This window comes from Mirounga angustirostris, unplaced genomic scaffold (assembly GCF_029215605.1).
Source record: "Mirounga angustirostris isolate CCGP_5_RB_7025 unplaced genomic scaffold, mMirAng1.0.hap1 SCAF_8, whole genome shotgun sequence".
NCBI classification, from domain to species: Eukaryota; Metazoa; Chordata; class Mammalia; order Carnivora; family Phocidae; genus Mirounga; species Mirounga angustirostris.
In genome coordinates this window covers 41,346,309-41,370,079 of record NW_026991716.1, presented here as the reverse complement: position 1 = coordinate 41,370,079, position 23,771 = coordinate 41,346,309, and the positions used below count along the sequence as shown (strand labels likewise).

The following is a 23,771-nucleotide window of genomic DNA, read 5'->3' as shown; positions in this document are numbered from 1 at the left end:
GCACGGCTGTTACCACGGGGAAGAGAAAATGGAAGAGCTGCCCCTCCCTCTTTGACTGTATGAAAATCACCCACTCTTTAAAAGAAACACCAAACCTCCCATATATTGTGGTGGAAATGAAAGGCTTGTACCACTAAATATAGATGCCAAGTACCTTATAAATACGTTGAGTATTTTCAGAAATGAGAAATGGGAAATGAAATTGGCTATAAGCAGAAATCAAAACTATCTAAATTCTTTCTAGAAACCCATTGCTAATTTTTTGATCTCTGTTGTTAGCAATCTGAAGTTCTCATGAATTTGCTTAAATGAAGAACGCCCTGACAAACATCTCTTATTGGGAGGCATTAAATTAAACAGAGATGGGGCACCTGGGTGGCTCAGTCGGTTGGGCCTCTGCCTTCAGCTCGGGTCATGATCCCGGGGTCCTGGGATCAAGCCCCGCATCGGGCTCCCTGCTCCGCGGGAAGCCTGCTTCTCCCTCTCCCACTCCCCCTTCTTGTGTTCCCTCTCTCGCTGTTTCTCTCTCTGTCAAATAATTAAATAAAGTCTTTTAAAAAAATAAAAATAAATGAATTAAACAGAGATGTCTTCCAATATGTTTTTTAGTGGCGGTGAGCCTGCCAGCCTATTGCTCTGGCCATAGTAGGGGTTCGATAAATATTGGCAAAAGGCAGAGTGGGTGACAGGGAGAGAGGTCACTTCTGTTCTCTGGGATATCAGTAAAATGGGATATTAATTCCATATCGGGTAGACTTAAGGAAATCGTCTGTAAAATGCTTTAAGAAGGTGGGAGAGAAGCCCTACCCATTCAGTTAAAGAGATTTAAATAATCTAGGGCCGGGAACATGGAACAAGGAGCCCCCTTCCGAGGCTCCTCCAGGCTAGACACGCATGTGCAAAGCTTGGCACACACCAGTGTCCCATCTCAGGCTGCAGCTAGGTTTCCTCAAGCCTTGGGCCTCCGATCAGCTGTCTCCACTACACAGCATTGCCTCTTAGTAATGACAGTTCAGATATGGGGGCCCTGGGTGCTGCCCCTTTGTCAGGTGGTGAGATGGACCCCAAAGCCACCCGTGGAAAGGTAAGAGTTGAAGTTGACAGAAATTTCTTGGCTTGGGTCTTTCTCCCATTAGGTGAGGCCAGTGCTACAGAATTAAGTTCAAGAACACCTTTTATCAGTAGCAACATTCACCCGAAACTCAACACACCTAAATGGAAAATCCTGAAAGAGATTAGAGATTAAGGACTGAGGTGCCAGTAGGGTCAGTATTTCTGTTCTGGATGTGTTGATGTATTTTATATTTATGGTTTATGTGATGTAATGTCTCCGAGTTCCTTCAGGGAAGGAGCCCATGGTAAGCCTATTGACAAACTTAGCCATGAAGTTCAGTAGAAAAAGTTTATAAAATACATATGAAAAATATTACTTTCAAAGAGTGATATTTTGGGGGTGCCTGGGTGGCTCAGTCGGTTAAGTGTCCAACTCTTGATTTTGGCTCAGGTCATGATCTCTGGGTTGTGAGATCAAGCCCCATGTCAGGCTCCATGTTGAGTGTGGAGCCTGCTTAAGACTCTCTCTCCCTTTGCCTCCCCCACTCACACGCCCTTGTGCTCTCTCTCTCTCTTAAAAAAATTTACTCTCTCGAAGAGTGACATTTTTTTAAACTTAAAATAACAGTTCTTTTTAAAAGATCTTTATTTATTTATTTGAGAGAGAGAGAGAGAGAACATGAGCCAGTGGGGGGTGGGCAGAGGGAGAGGGAGAAGCAGACTCCCCTGCTGAGCAGGGAGCCTGAGGTGGGGCTCGATCCCAGGACCCCGAGATTATGTCCCAAGCCAAAGGCAGATGTGTAACCGACTGAGCCACCTAAAATAATAGTTTTTAAAATGTTGTTCCACTTGGTGCTCCAGCTCTATTGTGATTTAAACTATTTGAAAATTTTATTTACACTTTTTAAAATAATCGTCTTAATCCTTATGAGTAATAATAATGGGTACCATCTATCTATTATGTGCTAGGCATTTTCTTATCTCATTAACTCATTTGGTTCTCATTATGTGGATGATAAAGGAGATTGCATCTAAAGTTTTAGCTTAGGAACATAGACTTTGGAATTGGGCAGATTGAGGCTTGAGTCTTAATAGTTGCATAACCTTGGGCAAGTCTGATCCTCAGTTTCCTCATCAGAAACATAGGGATAAAAACAGTACTACCTTCTTCACAGGCTGCTGGGAAGTCTGACATAAGGCATGTGAAATATCAAGCAAAGCAGGAGGCTCATAGTCAAGTGTGCAGCGAAAAGTAAATGTTAAGTCTTACTGTTATGACTTAATCCTGCCAACAGTACCAAATAGGACTTTTCCCCCAAAAGGAAATTAAAACGATGACCTTCAGTGCCATCCTAAGGGGAAGGAAGTAAATCATCTTCCGCCTCCACTCCTTTCTCCCCAGGATGTTCATCTCAGGGACACCGGGGCCGAGTGAACCTCGAGGACAGCTAGGAAGAAGAAAATAGTGAGGAACAGGTAGCTAGCATGCCCTCTGTGTGTGGTAGGGGAGGGCCCAGGAGGATGATGTCAAGAGGAAAAGTGAGCAAAGGGACTTTCTGGAACTACAATGCGCTTCTCCACCTGCTCCCCACAGCCCTTCCTTCTCTCTTCTCCCTCACTCTCCCGCGGGCCTGGGAGCAAAGTCCCAGGGAGAGACGGTCAGAGGGCTCTGTGTGGACCCCTCACACAGGGCACCCCTACTCTCGGGGAAGCCACCTCGGGCCTGCATACTGAGGTGGCCCGAGCGGCATCAGAGTGCGGCCTGGTCGCTGTCTGCTTTGGTCAGTGGGCTCCCCCCGCCCCGGAGCCCCCACAGCGCCTCTGGCTCTGGCAGCTCCCTGGGAGAGAAGAAAGCAGCATCTTACATGTGTGGCATATTCTAAAACAAAATAATAACCGAGAGGTTTTATAGATTCTGACAGGGGGAAGAAGGGAGTGAAAAAGATGGAACAAAGATGCCATTTTAAAGTTATTGGCTTCTGTTCAGGATTTCACTATTTTCTATGGCAAGGAGCAAGTAAAAAATTCCTCCTATTGATGAGTATTTTTCTACAGTCACTGAAAGCCAAAGGGCTCGGGGCTTCCGACTTCCCCTCTGGGGGAACCTGCGAGCCAGTCCTCTGGCTCACTCCGGCAAGGGCTGGCTGGCGAAGGCAGGAGGCGCGGAGGCCCCCAGGCGAGCGCCCCGATGAGGACCGGGTGCAGGAGGACACACTGTGTTTTCAGCCCGGGCTTCTGTGATCTTTCTGCCAAACAGGGGTTTACAAAGCAAAAACCTCCAGAGACTTCTCATACTTTCTGGCTTATTCTCCTGGTGTTCATCTTAACAGGAATCAGCTGTTTGCCTTCTCACTTATACAGCACGTTGCCGAGGAGAATTTAGCATCTGGTCTGGCTATTATTAAAAACAAGAACATCCTGCTCTGCTGGGAGAACAGCACCACTGGCAATAAAAGGACAGAGATCATTTGCATCCAGGATTCCAGAGATGTATCGCAGCTCAATATCTGCTCTCCCTCCTCCCCCGACGGCCTGTGTTTCCAAATTTCCCCCCCGACGCATCCATCATTTGCATCGAGGTTCTCTCCTGTTTTCTGAACTGGAGTCCCAGAGCGAACTTTTTCCCTTGCCTGGGAGGCAGGGAGCCCGGGAGTCGTTCAAACACTGATCCGCTCCTGCCGTGTGATAAAATTGAACAACCAGAGGAATTTTTTTTTTTTTTTTTTTACAACTGCGGAAATGAAAAAGTAAACAAGACTGGGACGGTCCTGGTATTTAGGCTCCAGCTTTTTGTTGTTGTTTTCGCCTTTTTCTTTTTTTAAGCATCGGGCTGGGAGCCTGAAGGAACCATATAATATGAAAAACTCTGGGAGGTTTTATTAGCCAATAAAAAAACTGAGTTCCTATTAACCACTTAACTCCTTGAGAAAGTTCCGCACTTGCCTCCCTCCCGGGTCCTTTCCTCTCTCGGTCCGCGCCCACGAGGCGGGAAAGTGGGCCCAGCAGTCCTGCCAGGCGCAACCCGAGTGCACAGCGAAGGCTCCAGAAGCCATGGCGGAGGATTACACTCAGTGATAATCTCTGCCCTTCTCATCTGTGAAACCGCTAATAAGAAGATCTTGATAAGGAGTCAAACCTCCTATGCCCCCAAATCCGCAAACAAAAAAGCTCTTGATGCACATGGCTGATGAGAAAGGTCACTGTGACTTTCAAGCTTTAAATATGAAATGAGTGTTAGAGAAGACAGAATGGGGCTGAGATGTCCCCACCCCTCCCCGGGAAGATGTAAGGATGTCACGGAAGGCTCCTCCGCTTTGGGGGGGAGCGGGCAGAAGAATTCAGAGAAACTCAGAAACAGAAAGTGAAACTCGCCTGAGCTGTTGCTCTGTCAGAAGGGTGGATGGAATTATTTTAAAAAATAAATAAATAAAAATAAATGACCTCATTTAGGAAGGAAATGATGTCGAAGGAGATTTAAAACATAAAACCGTTGTATTAATTCTCCCACGCGGTTTTGTTGCTTGCTTTTTTGCTTCTTTTCAAGGAATAAATTCGCACGTTTACATCAGTCCATCATACAGCTGGGAGTTGCTGGTTACTCCTGTCTCTCAAAGCCACCAGATCCTGTACCGCCTCATTTCACACAGCCTGCTGTATCCTACTTCTGTTTTCCACAAGCCAGCTCACTCCGGTACTTTGGGTTCTCCAGGAGAAATGTCTAAAGCCTACGGAGTACAGGCTGCCTGAGACCTGGTCACAATTTTGGGTTCTGGTCTCATTTAATGTTGTGCAGACAAAACTACTTCTTGCGGGGCTTGGGTGAAAGAATTTTTGCTTGCCCCCCAGATTCCCACCTCGGTTTTTCCCCCCTTTTACCATTTTGCTGTATGGTCTTGATTTCTTTATAAGAATGACAGGTATGGGCGGGGGGAAATTCTTCCCTTTCTACTGGCTATAGAGTGGCACAGAATGACCTTGGGTGAAGAAAAAAAAAGAGCCATCAAGCTGTGAGCTGCGTTGGCCATGCTAAAAACAGAAAACAGGTTTTCCAGAAAACCCCACTAAGTGGCCAGACATCATTGCAACAAAATAAGAAAACAAAATAAAATAAGTTTTAGTAAAAGTTAAGTGAGTTTCCAGAAACTTGATCCTTCTGCTTTCCAACTAGTTGTGCGTGTCTCCACAGCAGGGCCAATTGAGTCACGAAAAGCTCTTAAATAAAAACTTCACAAAAATAATAACCCCTTCTTAAATGTCAGCTTCACCATGCTCCTGACATTTCAGGGGGCATCCAGTGTCCCTGGTCCCTTCTAAATAACCTTATGAAGAAGAAGAATTACTTCTTCGCCACTTGTGGAATGAATGCAGTACTCTTTTGTAGGATTTGCAAGAAAAACAAACACCTGAGACAAATGCGTGTGTGCATGCGCAACCACGCGGGCTTCAGTTTTCCCTGAATGGTTGCTTGGGCATCCCTTTCCATCCCTCTACCTCCTCGCTCCATCCCTTTAGGCATGCGCGCGCGCACGCGCACACACACACACACACCCCCCCCTCAGTGTGGTTCCCTTTGCCTCTGCAGTGGACCCTTTCCTTTGCTAAATTCATAACTAAATTCATAGCTTTTTAAAAACTTCACTTCCAAGGCCTCCCAATTGAATACCCACTTCTGGGAAGTCACAGAGAAGCTTCTCAGGGTACACAGGAATGGAGACAAGGAAGGGAGAGATTCCCTTGCCTTGGCTCAGAGCTTAGAATTCAAATATAGAGCATCCGCTATCCATGTATTGGTTCCTACCTGGCCCTACTTAACACGTTCTGCAGGCCTGAGGGGAGAGCCAACGAAGGGAGAGCAGAGGTGGGCGGAGAAGGAATTGGAGCAACCCGGTGTACGCACCTGTCTCACCACCTGCATGTTCTCTGCACCCACACCCGACATCTCTGGCAAGAAGGCATCCTTCCTGGCCCCTGAGGAGTTTGCCGGCGAGCCCACAGGCGAGCTGGCCCCGGGCTCACTAAAACTGTGGCAGGCAGTTGAGTCGTCCCCAGAAGAACGTAGAGACTATACCCTGATCATCTTCTCCTAAGGCTCCTACCTTTGTAGATGCCCCCAAACCAGTGTTTCCTAGCAGTGGTCTCTAAGATAATTTCCGAGTAACCGGGGCCGGGAAGCCAGCTGGCTGGGTCATCCCGATGCTCACGGTGGGGTTGTTTGCTTAAATCCGTCCAGCCAGTGTCTCCACTTGTGCTGCAGCTTTGGGCTGGGGCATGACTGTTACCCACCCGTTTCCAGAGGGAACGAGAAATCGGCTTGTGAAGATCCATAGGCCCTGCTCTCACTGATTGTGAACGAGGCCTTCCCCTGCCTCCTCCCTTGCCTGTTCAGACTGCTTTCAAATCCCATAAATATAAACATGTGGCTCTTCAACCGCATCTGTAGATAATAACTTCAGGGGGCTTCCTGTTTACATGGCAATACCCATCTCCCAGCCAAATAAACTCTGCAACAGAGAGCTGAGGTGTTTATTGGGCCAGCGTCGGCTGGGACTGAGTTAACAGGAAACACCCACTCTCAAAGCAATGCCTGATGATGAGATATTTGGGGAGCAGGGGGCACAAGGGGTCAGACACACTGGAGAAACGTCTCTCTTCCTCTGCCTGTCATTTCCAGTGAGAACAGAAGCAGCCATGATACACATGGCCAAGCAGTCCGGGCCTCACAAAGCCCCACAGCTGTGCACGTTCCCTGAGACATGAGGAGGAGGAGGGGATGTGCAGACGGGAAAGCCAGGAGCCCCCCTCACAACACGTCCCAACCTCAGGGTGAAAGCAGGTGAAGGTGGGGCGCCTGGGTGGCTCAGCTGGTTAAGCGACTGCCTTCGGCTCAGGTCATGATCCTGGAGTCCCGGGATCGAGTCCCGCATCGGGCTCCCTGCTCTGCAGGGAGTCTGCTCCTCCCTCTGACCCTCCTCCCTCTCATGCTCTCTGTCTCTCATTCTCTCTCTCAAATAAATAAATAAAATCTTTAAAAAAAAAAAAAAAGAAAGAAAGCAGGTGAAGGGATGGAAAAGGGTGATGCACGTCCGTCTCCAGGAAGGTCCACGGGCTTCCGCCCAGCTCTCCTGTTTTAATGAGCAATGTATTCTCACACTAGTTGTGTCAAGAAAGCCTGACTGAAGAATTTAGAGAGAACCTCTAGCCCACTGGTTCTCGATCGGGGACGACTTTTCCTCCCAGGGCACATTCTGGAGACATGTTTCATTGTCATGAGTGGGACAGTGCTATCGGCATCTAGTGGGTAGAAGCCAGAGATGCTGCTAAAGCTCCTACAATGTGTAGGACCGCACTCCCTACACACACACACACCGAAGAACTATCCAGGCTGAAATGTCAACAGTGCCAAGGTCTAGCCCGATGCCTCTCCAAAAGCCAAAACACTGAGACCCAGAGGAGCAAAGTCATTTGCCCTGAACCATGCTGCTGGACAAAGCTGGAGGGAGAGAAAAAGCCACTCTGCCCACCTCCCATGCAATGTCTTTGAAAGCCACACAGATGCCTAATATAAAAGGATAAATACATATACATCTTCAAAGAGTTGCAAACAAGTTCGCTGGCCTAGGTCTCACCCGCGAGCTTTCAGGATGTCTCCTAGTCTTAGAAATCAGCTATCTCCAAGATTTCTCAGAACACAATGCCAAAGGGGTAAGAATGAGCAGATCTCAAAGGAGGCCTCTCCCTCTTAGCGTCATGTGGGCCACTGGCCGGCGCCTGAGCATCTCTGCTGCACGGTTTCTGGTCCTTCTTTTAGAACTGTGGTAAGCCAAGGCAGACAGACAGCACGACATAAAGAGAGCAACCACTCTACCCCAGGCCCTCAACCTTATCGAAGGGGAGGGACTTACAAAAATACACAGTGGCCCATTTAAAAAAAAAAAAAAATCTCCAAACTAGAGTTCTGCTCCCTAGTGGAATTTTTCTGAGGCTACAGCTCTCCAGGCCAAGGTCCGTTTTTTACTTACCCTTGTGCTTTGATTGACTTTCTTTTTAAGAACCCAAAAGAGATGTGGGAAGGAAAATCGACTACCCCTTAGGGCAGGGTTGCCTGAGATCTTCTGACCCCAGCCAGGATTCACTTGCCGGCTCCGGCTCACATGCCCAGAGATTAGAACCCTGGGTCCGCAGAGCCCGCTGTCTTTGTTTCCGGACTGGTCCCTTCATCAGAATAAAGGGGCTTTACTCAAGGATGGGGTGGGCACTCTTTCCTTCGGACACAGGCTGATAAGGAAGTGAGTTCACTGCTAGATCCTTCGCCCACGCCTCTGTAGGAGTAGGACGAACCAAGAAGACAGCGCCCAGCGGAATGTTTTAACCTCTCACCAGTAACAGAGACCCCCACTCTCCTCTGGCCCTGGCAAGTCCTACAGCCAAGAAGGGCCCAGGTGCAGGCAGGAATAGGCGTCAGACTAGAGAAGAAACCACGGCTGAGAAAAGACCCAAAGTACACACGTAACAAAACCAAAAAAGCCATTTTATTGAAAATTAAATTCAAACTTCAAATTAATATTACAATCATGAGAAAAATGCCAAATAATTCCATTTACAGTTGCAACATACAATACAAATAGTCCCTTTGAAGTTGAAAGTCAACTCATCCACAATCATGGCCTGTGGCACAAAGTAGAATTTGTACAATATGTGCAGGGAAAGCAGATCTTGGGCAACAGCAATTGGAAAAAATAAAAATGAAAAGCTTGTATTTACACAAAATGCTACAAACATTTTTGTTCCACAGAAATCTAAGAATGGTAAAGCATATCCAAAAAAAATGGAATTTTATTCAGAATACCTAAGAAATTACTGTAACTTATGGTTTTGGCTGATATATTTCAAAGTACTGCATTAAAAAGCAAACAGTTATTTGTAAACATGAAGTAAACAAACATCTAAAAAATTCTCACACAGAAAATATTTTTTAAATGCATTCTCCTTTTAAGAACAACAAATTCAAGGTTTGGAAGAGTCGTCTTTATTTTATTTATTATTGTTCTTTCGAATGTCACAGAAGTCGTTATTGTCTTCACTCGTGCTTTGTGTTTCCATGTATTAACCTAGACTCTGAGTCAGTCCCTCTCCTGGGAATGGAAGGAACTTTAAGCCAGCACACACATCTCCTCCCCTCTGTGTTTGCAATGGATGATCCCTATTGGGGTGGGTTTCTCTGCTCGTTTTTAAAAGGCTCCCGGGGGTGGGGGGTTGAGTCCCTCGGTTCCAGGCTGGAAGTCACTTCACTCATCTAAACCCAATGCTGTGGTACCTGTTCTGGAACCCTGACACTGGTCACACTTGGTGAGACAACTAAGACAGAAAGCGGCTCTGTTGGTCACGCTGTGAACTCCAGCAACGTCTATGCTACAAAGAGAACCGTGCTCTGTGAACCTGAAGGAAACACAGAGCGTGGGCTAGTACATGGTTCCACGGTCGTAGTAGTGAGGCTTTGCTTTGGTCTTGACATCACAGATCATATACATGACCCAGTGCAAATTAAGGGTTCAGTTAAAAAAAAAAAAAGCATGGGGGGTGGGGGGGGGGATATTTAACCCCCAGGCTGAAAAAGGGCAGAATTTAATCCAAGAAATGTGACTTACCCCCTTGGAGTGGTTGGAGTGAGGGGGGAAGGAAGAAGTCCTCGAATTTTTCCCAAGAAAAAAAAACACAACAACTTTTAAAGTGTTTCTGGGTTGCTGCCTGCAGCCACTATAATAACCTTTCAACACAAAAGCATCCCTAAAGTCACTTAGTATGTGTCCTGTAAACTTAAAAAAGCCCTTTTAACATTAAAAAATAATGTACAAATATAGTACCTTTTCTATTAAATAGGGTACAGCTGGCACTGGCGGTAACATTTCCACGTCAATTAATTAAAATTGAGATGTGTAACCAGACACTGGCTTTTTTAAGTGCTGCTGAAACAAACACACATATTTTACACTTAACAAATAAATGGACAGTGGCATGCTTCAAGCTACCACACACAAACAATAAATAGTATCAGTTACTACTTCCCTCTTAGTTAAGGAATAGGAAAGTGGCTTATTTATCTAAGCATACTTGGTATACAACCTTTAGAAGGCCAAGTGTTTTGTTTTGTTTTTTGTCTTGCCCTCGATTTTTGTTGGGAGGAGTCGGGGGGGTTGCAAGGGAGGCGCCCAGCCAGTAGCACAGGGCCAGGTGCCCCCCGCGCTATCCCGCCAGGCTTGGCGGCCTATGAAGCGGGCCTGGGAATGACTACGGGGAAAGGGTCTCGAGGAGCTGGGGGCCAATCTCTACAAAGTTCTGCTTGGCGGGGGCACAGAATTGAAGCGAAGGGGCCCCGGACCTGTGAGGGAGCAGGCAGGGATTTGCCCAGTGGTGTCATGGAGTGATCCTGGCTTGGATTAAGGATTCACGCTCGAGAGTTTGCCATGGGGTCACCAGGAGTGGTCCAAGTGCATCCTACGGGAGGGCTTCTGCTCAAATTCGTACCCAGTAGTAGACACCAAACTCCACATGGCCTTGCCTTCCCTTGACCCCACAGAGCTGGATATGGGCCCCTGCAGCCCGGATGTTCCCTCAGCTCAGCTATCTGCTGGAACTCGCCTGCTTCTTCAGATGACCCGGTGCCCTTTAAGACAATGACTTCACCTGCTCCTTTAAATGCAGATTCCGTGGAGAGCCGCCAGCGGGGCCTCAGGTAAGGCAGATCTGGGTTCTCCTGACTTACTGTTTGGTAAGGCGGGTTGGTTAAGAATCCCTGGTGCAACTTGGCGTTACTGTCCTATGAGTATCATGATCCATCCTTTAGCCACATGGGTGGCTTTAAGCTATGTCTTCACTATGAAGCCTGGCGATTTAGAGTTTTGCTTTAACTAGGAAACCACAGAACATTTTTCTGCAGCTCAATGATTCACTTGTGCTTGTCTTTTTAATAGGACAAGAGTCATCATTATTTGAAAGAAATTGGGAAACCACATCACTCCAGCATTTCATGCTGATAAAGGGCAACATGAGTGATACGGGGCTAAAAGTTGGTTTTTAAATCCCTAATTATTGCTTTAGAAGGCAAAGCTGGGTTAGAGGCAATCCAAGGTCTGAAAGAACGAAGCATAACATTTCCTTCATACATCACAAAAACAAGCTACATCTAAGATATTTGGAGATGGACGTATTTTTGAAAATCACATTGTGCCTGGATGAACTGAAATTGCTTAGCAATATTTCAGATATGGCTCCAGCCCACTGAAGAATTTTGTTATTTAATAAAGAGCACTTTTAGAGACCGAAGTCAGCATATCAGTACACTAAGAAATGTTTCAAGGGTCCAAATGTCATTAAATAATTATAAATATATCTTTAAAGTTATATGACCATTCACGTTAGCAAGTTACCTCAGATTTTACACATATCATAATTTAAAAAAAAAAAAAAAAAGGAAACAACACACAGCCAAACGCAAACACTATCTATACCATTATGGCTATAATAAGGTATTGCCATTTTGAGTTTTGCATAAAAGGAGAAAGGTGGGGAGGGTGGCTGAGGGATGGGATTTCTTTTTGGTTAAATGGGAAAAGGAAACAAAAAAAGTATAAAAAAGTAAAATAAAATCACCTATCCCGATCCATATTTTTTGAAGTCACTTTCTTAAAGTAGGAAAGGAAAACAAAAACAAAAACAAAAACAAAAACAAAAACTGAACCAAACAGTTCAGATGAGAACTTGCGGCAAGCCTTTGAAAGCAAAGTTTGGGACAGTTACTCGGAATGGATGGTACTGTAATGGAAGCATCCATTCTCCCTCTTTGCCTTTACGTGCACCTCGACCGGCTTTGGAAGCTGGTCTGCAGAGTGCACTGGTCCAAACACAGCTGCTACCACGAGGGTGTGTGGTTTCAGAGCACAGAGAGGAAGCGGCTTTGCTCTTCTTCCCCCCGAACCTGGAGTCCGCCTCTCTGACTTGGCGTAGGAACAGGTGATTTGTGATAACAGGCCAAACACCGCCACCACAACAAAAATACCTTTTTCCTTGGTTTGTAAAAGTACATTTTAAGTAGAAAACAATCTGAAACCTAGATAGGATGGTCTCTCTCGGGCCTTCTGCTTCTCAGTATCTCTACCCTCCTGTGGTTGCAAGATCATGACTGAGTGAGTGAATGAAATATCTTCTAAAAAATAGGCACTTTGTAGATAGCTAATTGATATACATATATAGGCACTCTCTCTCTATATGTCTATATCGATACATTTGGGATGCGGCTCCCAGGTACCGCTGGGCCATTGCTGAGGAATTTCAATATGGTCGCCAAACAGATTCATCCATTCTGCCACTAGAATTCAAAACAGTTGGGGAACTGCTGTGGCTTCCATCAGCGTCAACACCATCATTCTGGTTAGGCAAATTTGGATTTAATAGCGTGCTGCCATTCGAGGTGGTGGTGCATGGCGGAAGCATTCTGGAAGGAGACCGATCTCCCCCCGGCACCATGGGGAACTGATAGGATCCTGACGAAGTGCCATAGTAGAGATATGGAGTGCTGCTGGTCTGGAAGGGTCCACTCTGGCTTTGGGAAGAGCCGGGATAGGGTGGTGGCAGGTAGGTGTGGTAGTGGGTGGTGGCGGACATACCGAGGGACATGCCTGAGGTGACTGGCGGGGTGTAAGTAAAGGTGGCTGGATAGTGCATTCGTGGGTTGGAGAAGCGGCTCTCAGTGAGGGATGAAATGCTTGGGAACTGCCTGGGGTCTGAAAAAGGGCCCAGTTCTGAAGCACCTAAAAATTATAACAGAAGATGGGGGGAAAAATCTGTAAATATCAATTAAAATAATGAGAGAATTTTTACATGAAAAAAAAAAAAAAACTTTAGCTTCCCAAAAAGGAACAGCAAGCCACAAATAGACCTTCAGACGCACCAGTCACTACCCAGTCCTTTTTTTTTTTTTTTTCCACTTTACGGTCCTTAAGTTCTTCACCCCCCCACCCCCCCACCCCCGCCCAGAGAATCCCAGAGGGCTTTAAAAACCCCAACGTGTGCTAGGTCTTATGTGTAAACCAACCTAACACCGATCACATAGATTCACTCACCAGACTTTTAAGACTGAATCCTCATTGATTTTTTTTTTCTTTTTTTTTATTCTCATTGCACCTCAGATATTTGAAAGTGATGTTTTTACTAAGTAGGACAAGTTTCTTTTTCTCAACCCAACATAAAGAAATCCCAGAGTGATCTGTTTTGTTATTGGTACTCTTGGCAGGGTCCTTTCATCAATGAAAGAACTTCAAAAAGATACCCTAACATGTTCCTACCGCTTCTTTTCAAGTCTTAAAATCATCTATAGTCTTGTTTTATTCTCCGTCTTAGTAATGGATGTCAAAAAAACCAAACCAGATTTCAATGTGTTCTGGAACTATCTTACTTTTCTGGGGGCAGAGAGGGAGAGTCTAGCCCTTAGAAATTCTCCCGAGGGTCATAAACTAAATAAGTAGGTTTTAAAAGTGGGGGTGGGGGGAAGGCTTAGTACCTAGGAATTGTTGCATTTTGAGCCTCATTGGGTGACCTAGGACTCGTTCAGGCCAGGTGCCAACAGTAGCTTTTGTGAGAGGCTCCATACCCGCCGGGGGAGGCAAGTAAGAGGCTGCCTCGGCATCCATTCACCAGGCCCCTGTGCCACATCCTACAGATTTAGCTTCAGCTAATTCTAAGTGGTACCTGGAGGCAAAGCTGGTTTTGCCCTGAAATGTAAAGCCCCTTAACTTCTAAAGCTAACAGTATGCCTCCTTAACAGCTATTTCTGGTGCTTAAACTTATAAAACCGTAGTCATAAACCACTTCACGTGGAACTCGGTTTTCTGAAATGCCTAAAAACTTAAGAATGGTGATCTTTAAAGACTTAAAGACTTTAAAGATGATTTTCTAAAATTGACAGAATTAGGACAAGAACTTTTATGATCCCAGCGTTCTTTAAGATTTTGTCACATCTAAAACCTTCTAATTCTTTGTGTCTCACATGTTTGCTTTTCCTACAGCTTTTATCCGTAAGGGAAAGCACTTAGTGCTTCTTCAAGGCCTTAGTCAGGAGGTACTTCTTCAGCCCCGTTTTTATTTAACCCTTCTTCGTGGATGCTACAGGATTTATTAAAGGAATAATCCTAATACTTTTCCTTAAATACTCAGCTGACTGAGAGTTGTTGATTTCTGTTAAAACGCACATTCCTGGGATCTTCGTAAGGGCCATGATGTGCACGTGTCATCGAAAGCGATTCTTTAAAAGTGATACGTAGTTAACAAAAGTTTTTCTCAAAAACCGGACAGTACCAATCAGACAGCCCCGCCCCGCCCAGCCCAGCAATTGTTAAAAGTCTCACCTGCCTGGCTCTTCTTACTGAGAGGGGAAGGCCAGAGGCAGAAGTCAGAGGTGGCTGTGTCATCATCTGTAAAATGAGGGGGACGATCTCTAAGTTCCCTTCCAGCTCTAAACACTCTAGCACCGCCCTGAACTCTGAGACAGGAGGAGAAGCAACAACCTTAGGGGAAGGGGGAGGCAGAGAAGGTCCCACCCCTCACAAGCGCTTTCCCGGAATCCGCAGGCCCATAAGCCCATAAGCAAAGGGTAAAAAGCTTCGAGTACCAGAAGCAAACACTTTCAAGATGACAAACCAAAACTGACACACTCTGGGCAGTTACTCTCTGCTTTCTATAAAGGTTCCCATCTTCGGCCAGCCTCTACCTCGTCCCTCCCGGCTACAAAATTCTAACCAAATGTGTTCAAATGTGGAAGGAGTGATTAGGACAGATGGCAAACGGGAGCCGATGAGGCTTAAGGTCTCTCTTCGGCCCGCGCTTATTTATGCCCTCCACCAAAGGAGCTGCACGCAGGACGCGCGGGCCCCAGAGGTTCCCGGGCCAGCCTTTCCTTTGCAGAGCAGCTAGGCGAACTGGAGTTGGCAGAGCTAATAGTTGTAGGCAGGCCACTTCTGTACAGATTAAGTTCAATGTGCAGATCAAGTGAGAGAAACCAGAATAATGTGAACAATTTCAAACAGAAAGAAGTCACACTGAAAACATCACCGTTTGCCCCCGCCCCCGCCGCCAGAAGCACAGAGCTCACACAGATAGGCTTGTCAACGTAAAAAGAAAAAAAGAAAAAGAAATGCTTCTCGTGGGTATCTGTACTTAAAATATGCTATAGTCATAATTAACATTCCATGTGGTTTCCCTTATTTTGATGCAGAAGCCTCATTAAAACCCTTGGTGTGGGGCCCTGCCAGTAAACTCCAATATGGTTTTGAATTTATTCCTCCACCCCTCACCTTCTCTTATTTTACCTGAGACGTTTTGCTGATATTTTTATTACCCATCCCATGCCAGGGTCACTGTACCTTTTTGGTTTATAGATGCCAGCTAATGGAAATTGACATTCATTTTTCAATTAATGAGCTCTGGTTGTGGTTTATAGAAAACAATGCAACAAATTTCTGCTAGGCTTACAGAATTTTGACCAATCGCTTCTAGTCATTTGAGACTATAATGTCTTGAGGATTAACTCCTTCTGGGCAAAGAGAGCTAATGTGGACTTTAAAGGGATTATACAGTCATTTTTATAACTAACAAAAAACAGAATTTTCTAGAATTCCCTTAATCCTTTTGTGTTACCAAGAAATGTTTCTGAAACATACTGCAATGTGTTCTGTATGGAGAAATATTAACAACTCGTTAAAGTTTCACAGGAGATCCCTTATATAATAATCTAAGACGAGGAGATGGAACTCTAAACTTAAAAAGAAAAAAAAATAATAAAGCCCTTCCTAATCTTCCGTTTATTTATAATAATTGTTGCAGAAGCAAATGATATAATTAAATTTCCTTTCATTGAATAAGGTTGCATCTATAGTTTTAATCTCTGTTTTGTACATGAACTCAGGTATCTCTGTAGATGGCCTTCTTGGGTAATCTTGACATTGTGTACTAAACTATGCACACCTGCATAACTAGCCACATTACAACTGCAAACTTAAAAAAAAAAAGACCTAGATATTATATCAACTGCAGTAAAGAAAATGTATTATCTACTTAATGAAGGGTCAAGATAAAAGCCTGGAGAGTTCTAAAAGTACTATCACCTCAATCTAACTTTATAAATGTAAAAGCAAAACTCAGTAACTGCCCAGGGACGTGCCCTGTAGCACAGAGCTCCCCCGAGCCAGTTTCCAACTCCTGCCTATAACTTACTGATTAAATAAAGCCAGAACTACCGGGAGTTACTTGAAGCCCAAGATAAACATGGTGCATCTTCCCAATCGGCTGATTTTACTCAACTTGGAGACAGGGTATATGGGACAGTAATATGATATATATGGGATAGAATACAACACTTGGGTGAATTTTTAGGTAAACAAAAAGGGACTTGAACAAAATTTTGTACTTATAAAATTTTAGACTATGTCCCCCAGATTCCCTATAGCACCCATTTACCCTCCTCCGCTGGTGGGGGTAGCTGGTGGAAAGGTCCAAATTCCTCATCTACTGCTTAGATAGTCAATTCTAATCTTACCCATTAACAAATAGGGAAGCTGAGATCCCAAGAAGGGGAGCCATGTACACTACAAAACCTGCAGCCTGAGAGACGCAGAGCCATGACCTCTTTGCAATCTTAGTCACCCTTAAGGAATTTGGTTGACACAATCACAGGTACATACATTTCTTGCCTTAAAAATCTAACTTTATCTAAAAGTATTTAAGTAGGCTCTCTGGTACCTACATGTGCCCCAGTGAGAGTTACTATCTTTGGGATATACTGACAACTCTTTGAGGTCTTGTTGGATCTAATCTGCTAAATCGTGGGCAATTAGTTCAGTTGCTCATGGCATAATGTGAATGAGACCTAGGTCAAGGGTTTGATTCCCTTAGGACCTGCTGGCTTCCTACAGACGTGTTTCATTCCGGATTGCTATCTGCACCTCTGGCCACAGTCAGATAGCCTGCAAAGGAATGCAACTCTCATAAAGAGAGCTGCAAGAAACTTGCTCATTAACACAGCAGCAGCAAAACCTAATATACACGGGGAGAATATATTAATAAAATGCCCAGGAAGCTCAAATAGAAATAACATCAATATTAAAAGTAAAAAAAAAAAAAAAAAATCTTGCCTCTCCCCCCGCCCCCCAAGGTCTACAGGGAAAAAGGAAATAGCCTTTCTTTACCCACTGGGGAGAATATATTAATAAAATGCCCAGGAAGCCCATATAGAAATAATATCAATATTAAAAGTAAAAAAAAAAAAAAAATCTTGCCGCTTCTCCACCCGCCCCCCCAAGGTCTACAGGGAAAAAGGAAATAGCCTCTCTTTACCCACTGGGGTTTCTTGGGTCTTCAGAGCAAGCAGAAAGCGTGGTGGAAGGAGTAAAACCAAAAAGATAAGAGGGAATAAAAGAGAATCCCTGATCTTCAGGTCCCGAGGTCTGCAATCCCCCATCAGCATCTTTCACACACCGCTTTCTAGTCCTAGTGATCTTGGGTCATTCCTGACTCCTCACTAAAGAGTGGGCTGCTGAGGGCGGAGATTTGTCTAATCCTTGTCTGTCTCCCCTTCGGTGCTGAATCACAGAACCACATGACATTTCTAGACCTTTACCTAGCACTTTGACACACATCTTCTCACTGAGTAGGCCCTCAGTAAATCGGGGTTGGGTGAGAATGGGCAAGGCGATCTCTAGAATGGAAAAAAACAGGAGTCTGGGAACAGTAACAGACTGGGGACTTGCCATTTGGGGCTGTCAGCTGGGAAACACTGGGAGCGCATCGTGCCCTCCAAACAGCGGGATTTCCACACCCCAGCTGAGGTGGCAGGGCGGGCACAGGAAGGGAAGAGGGGTCCCGAAGCCAGGTGGGACAGAGCTGTACAGGCAGAGTCCCCCGTCCTGCTCTGTAATGCGAGGGCGTACATGCACAGAATGAAAAGCCATCATACTTCCCCGCAATGAGGTGTTAACTTCAAAGCTTCATTGGGGCCTTTTAAATGGTAGGAGTTACTGCTTTGACAAATCTCAAATAAAGCCCAAGAATTTTTTATTGACCCCTTCACAGCATTGTTCCTCTGGGAACATATAATACTCAAGGTCGCCACAGAGCTGCTTTTCTCGAAGAATCTTCTTCCCCTTCTACCACGTTTTTGGCTGCCGTGCCCCAACTGCTCTATTCTATAATTTCTTATTTCCTTCCCGTGCCAATAGCATTTACTTTCCATCTCTCTCTTTTGGGCCCTTAAGAGTCACTACTTTACTGAATTATTAGCTGTTTCTTAGCCTGTTTTCTCCCAACTATAAAGCTTTGGTTGGTAAATGTCATGATTTCTTTTCCTCTTACATCCCTTCTATACTCTAGGAGCTTAAGTTTTTTGGTTTTTGCTTTTTTAGTGTACGTATATGGACGGATGGATAAAATGAATGAATAAGTAAATTAGTCTAGGGGTCAGGAACTCTGTACGATAGTTGGTACATTTTTGACACATTAAAAAAATAGATATAATAAGCGTTAAAGCAATGCTGACATCAAACCTAGCATGCATTCCAATACCACTCCAAACTATATACATCCTTGTAAAACTCTTTAAAGGGTGTTCAAAGCTCTTCCCAAGCATCATTACATCACTGGACCTCCCGTTTCAGACAATCCATCACCACTAGTGAACAGATACTTCTGTTTCGCCGCTGGTGTTCCCAGTATCCTTAGAGCCAGGATGTGTGTACCAGTCCACGCCACGGGCCACGCGGAGAAGAGATGAGGGAGCAAGAGGGCCAGGCCACAAACGCATGGCCTGAGGGAGGGGGAGTGAGCACACTCGTCTCCTGCGGGATCCCAGGGCAACTGCCGCCACTAAGGCGGAGTTATTTACTTAGAGTAGGTAGTAAAGGTAACAGAGGGTAAAACTCGCGCTCTGTCTGAATTTCTGGACCAGTAGAGAGAGCAAGTACATGAGAGTCATCGAGAATCAGAGATGACCTTTACAGAAGAAGAAACGGAAGCCTGGAGACAAGGTAGATCTGAGTGACATCATGCAATTAAAACGAGGGGCTTCTGGCTCCGCTGCCAGTGGGAAAATGTGGAGGATCTGCCTTGAGTTGCCTTAAATCCGCATTCTGTGGAAACGCACAGGGACAGGGAGAAATCTCCCGCTTACGCACCTTCTTAGGCCACACAGGTGGCTGAGCCTGAAAACCAGAGGGTGCCACCCCCTCAAGGCACAGGTCAGCCACCTTCCACAAGGCATGACGGAGCACCTCCACCAGGGAGGGGGGAAATGAGGAGGAGACTACTGGCATATTTTCAGAGTCGTTTGTTCTACTTTTCCAAGGTCATATCTCACTGCTCCTCAGTATGAGCCGTCCTCTTTGTGGCAGGACATACACTCAGGACCTTCACTGGAGCTTTGTTCGTGTTCTCCCCAGACTCATGGCTCCCGCTCTTCTCTCTGCCAGACCGAGGCTGGGCAGGCACCATCTTTAAAGCTCACCCATACACAAGAACTTCCCAGATATAAAGTCTCATCATCTTTTCTTTATCATGTACCTCCTGAACATTTTTGTATGTAAATTTTGCTCCATGCATTTTAAAGTATTATTTTTTAGAGAAGTATTTTCGTTTTCCAACTAAGGGGAAAGCAAATTAAGGATAAGAACCATGTATCCTTCTAGATCCTACTGACATAGTACAATGCTAAGACGGGTACTTCCAAAAAATGTGCTACACAGATGAATGACTAGCATAGTCTCAAACAGGCAATAGGACAGAAGCAGAAATGCTATACAAATATTACCCAAAAAGCAATTTTAGACTATATGCAGAATAGTACTTTGCATTTTCCACATTGAGGTTTTAGGGATTTTTACATCAATTTTCTTAATTTCCCTGAATTTGTCTCTTCACACTAAAATGACCAAGTACCTATTCCTAAATTAGTTTTACTTGTAATTACATTAGATAATAATTGGAAAAATATACCCTATGCGGAAGAAATGTGATGGCTCATACCAGTGGAGAAGAAACCAGCAAAAAAGAGAATGTGAAACCAAATTTTTTAAGATAATGAAAGGTCAGACTAGCAAACTCCATAGTTTTGCAAAAGAGGGAAAAGTGCCTCAACTATCCAGGATAAATATTTATTTTCCGTGTTGTAATGAATTGTACTTTTCCACTGCATGCTCACAAATTCTGAAAGACCAGCTGATCCTAAGGCTAAGAAAGTATGCTATGCTGAAGGAAAGAGAGAGAGAAGGAAAAAAAAACAAAGGAACAACAACCTGGCAGTTTCCAGAAACTTCAACCATTCCTTAAACCCACCCAAATTTTGAGGATATTGTTGGAATAATATATTTCCTCTTTTGAGGGGAGAGGAGGCCGGCGGTAGGAGATGTGGGAGTGTTGTGTATATGCACATAGGGAGGGAGAGTAGGAGAGAAGGAAGGAAGGGGGGGGACAGAGAAACGGAGGAGAAATGAGAGATTTTCTTGCTAGGCCTTGATTAAGAACTTTTTAAAGGCTAGGAAGGGTGGGTAGTCTTTGAAACCAGATCCGCTGCAGGAAGGAGGCCAGCACCCAGGACACCGTGTCTTTCAGAAGGGGCCACCCACGGTGCCGTGGCGGTCATATGACTGCTCTGTCACATCCTGAAGCCATTTCCAGCCCATGCACACGTCTGTGCTCCCATTTAGAGAGGATGGGATATATTGGGAACACACATATGGAAACACTTTCAGAGAATCAGTTTCCATGAAATTCATAATGAGCCAAGTGGCTTCAGATGTGGTTGCGTTCCTCCGATTAGCCAGAGGAAAAAAAAAAGGAAAAAAAAAAAGAGAAAAAAAGGGACAAATCCACCCTTTCAGACCTTATTTCAGTTTCAGAGAAATTAAAAACCACTAATGACTTACGGCTACCAAAACATGGAGCCACAATTAAGAGAGGACACCCTAGGAAAAAGACGGAAAGAGGTTTAAAAGCAGTAGTCTTCCCCTCCTAAAAATAACAGCTTCAGTATCAGTAATCTTATCTCCAATCAGGGGGAGGCTTTCCTGTGATGGTATCTGCCTCGAGTGGCAGGATTCATTCTCGGCGGGCAGAAGGCAGTGCGCGTGCGCACGCGGGGCCGGAGGGGGGAGGCGGAGGGGGGCGGGGGGAGGCGGAGGGGGGCGGGGGGAGGCGGAGGGGGGCGGGGGGAGGCGGAGGGGGGCGGGGGGAGGCGGAGGGGGGCGGGGGGAGGCGGAGGGGGGCGGGGGGAGGCGGAGGCTCCAAGACCCGCTCTTATTAGATAACATATGTGGCCAGTTAAGATTATTTTAAAAACTGCAACTAAATGATAAATTGTTACTAAGTAAATCTTTAAAAAAAAAAAAAGCCTGAATGCAGAGGGGACAGCCTGGTATTTTCCTGTGGCCTGTGCGAGTGGTAACTCAGACTATATTAAAGGCAGAAATTTATGAACTGGTTGAGATGTTATATATTAGACACCAAAGCCTGGCTGATAGGATGGCATGAAATACAAGAAGGGAACAAATGGGGGAGGGTTTTTTAAAGAGGGACATATAACTGACATTAGTATGTTAAAACATGATTTTTGTATTGAAACAAAAAAGCAGGCATATTATGGAGTAAAATTCACATGAATTTTAAGATAAAACGAGAAACCTGGAAATGCTCTCCTTGCAGGAGCTGGGGTTGTTTGGGGTTATGTCAACAGATTGGGGAGAGAAGGAGCCGCGAAGGAGCCCTCGAGTTTCCTCTGCCCTCTGGGGTACTTCAGTGGAAAAATCTGAGGAGCGTTTTTCTTGAGTTTGGTAGCAAGGCTGAACCCACTGTGTAGGAATGCTCTGCCTCCAGGTTGCTTGATGACGGGCTGGGAACCAGCACCGGCTTCTGCTTCACAGAGCAGTCTTAGCTCTGCTCCAACCATAGGAATCCTTTCAGTGATTTCATAGTCACCGGATCCCATGCTGCTGCCAGTTTTACTTAGAGGAAGGATTGGTTAACCAGACAACTGACAGGGGACGCCTCTGACTTGCAGAGGATCTTTTCGGAAGCACTTCTGCCTGCGTGATGGCACCAAATCCTCCCAACAGCCCTGTGAGGTAGACCGTGTCACTGACCCCACACTGTGGATGACCAGCTGAAGCTCAGAGAAGTGAAGTGATTTCCTCAAAGTTACTGACCGCTGATGGGTGGCCGGGACCTGGCCCCAGACCGGTGGGTCTCAGCGGCCCCAGTCTCCTCCACGTGCAGGGAGTCAGTGTCATTTTCATGCCAATTCTAACTGCGTGGCCATGCCCACCTGAAGGGCAGTGGTGGCAAGGGGCCTGATCAAAGATCAAAGACAGCCCTGGGGATGGGGATGCGGATAGAGATGGGGATAGGGATGGGGGTGGGAATGGAGATGGGGGTGGGCATGGAGATGGGGATGGGGATAGGGATGGGGGTGGGCATGGGGATGGGGAAAGAGATGGGGATGGGGATAGAGATGGGGATGGGGATAGAGATGGGGATGGGGATAAGGATGGGGATGGGGATAAGGATGGGGATGCAATATGAAATGGGGAGGCTGATGCATGCCATCAATTTCCCACGCTTGACTCAGTCCCGATTCTCACATTGTCTTTGCCACTGATGTTCTAAGAAATTTTGGGCAAATCATGTTTTCTATTCGTCAAGTTCTCTCATTGGGTAAGACCCTTGTAAGTGAAACCTGGCACAAGGACACAGCAAGTAGAAACATCTCCATCTCGAAAGGACATTCCTTCCTACCAGTACCACTTGAACTAGTGGAGCCAGAGAAAAAGAAAACGGAAAAGACTGGGTCCAAACTAGAAAAGACGTGAGTTGAGAATCATTATCCCGAAAGTCCCCATTTACCCCCCTAACACCCAGCTCCAGGCCTGACCGAACTCTTTTGTAAAAAAAGGACAGCAAATCACCACCACAGGGACCATTCCACTCCCTGAATGCACACGTGGTGCTTTCAGCCTGAGCTTCAATTCTCTGCCTCCTAAAGTAGGAAGAGCTCCGTTCCCCTTGATCTGGCACCGATCCAGCCTCAGACTCTGCCTCGGAGTCCAGTGCTGAGCCAAAGAGGCCCAGGGGAAGAAGAGTCAGCTCCGGGCAGCAGTACCACTCAAAACCTGAGGAGCTTGGAGCTCAGCTTTTTCAAATATCATTCCTTTCTAAAGGCTTAGCACCCTGGTGTGTCCCAAGAGCCCTGAGGCCATCCTGGACCTTAGAGGCCCTGACTCAAACCACCCTATGTTTGCCATCTCTCCCTCCACAGTCAGATGAACACGCTGACCTGCTTCCCGGTGCAGGCCTGGGCTACTCATGCCCTGGGACTGGTTCCTGCCCTGGGAGGAAAATACAAGGGGCTTCCTGGTCAGGACAGAAGGTTGCCTTAGAATCAAGACCCACTTTTGTGTGTGTGTTGGATCTTCTGCCCACGTGGCTGAACCACGTGGTTCCTGAATCCTTACCTTGTCCAACTTACTGGTTCCTCAGGACTTCCTTGCTCGTTGCTGCCTACCTGTTCTGTGACTTCATGTCACGCTTTTTACTCAAGTATGTGTACATTTCTAGATCTCTTAGACACACGACAAACATCTGCTGCAATGACAGTCTTCTCCCAACTTACCTTTTCGGTCTTGTCTCTCACT

The 23,771-nt window shown here is 45.7% G+C and overlaps 1 protein-coding gene across 3 annotated transcripts in view; it reads right to left on the bottom strand.

The window, feature by feature from the left end:
- Positions 1-23,771, bottom strand: part of RUNX2 (RUNX family transcription factor 2) — a 228,262-nt gene that overhangs the window by 95,272 nt on the left and 109,219 nt on the right. The window contains exons 6-7 of one of the 3 annotated variants that reach the window (XM_045866969.3): positions 14,451-14,516; positions 8,403-12,857 (exon numbers count right to left, since the gene is read on the bottom strand). The exons of 1 other annotated variant lie outside the window; for it this stretch is intronic. In XM_045866969.3, coding sequence (XP_045722925.2) covers positions 12,379-12,857; positions 14,451-14,516 — 545 coding nt within the window. In that variant the 3' untranslated portion in view covers positions 8,403-12,378. Of the gene's footprint in view, positions 1-8,402; positions 12,858-14,450; positions 14,517-23,771 lie in introns of those variants that run through there. One more of the 3 variants, XM_054505872.2, reaches the window with a different exon arrangement.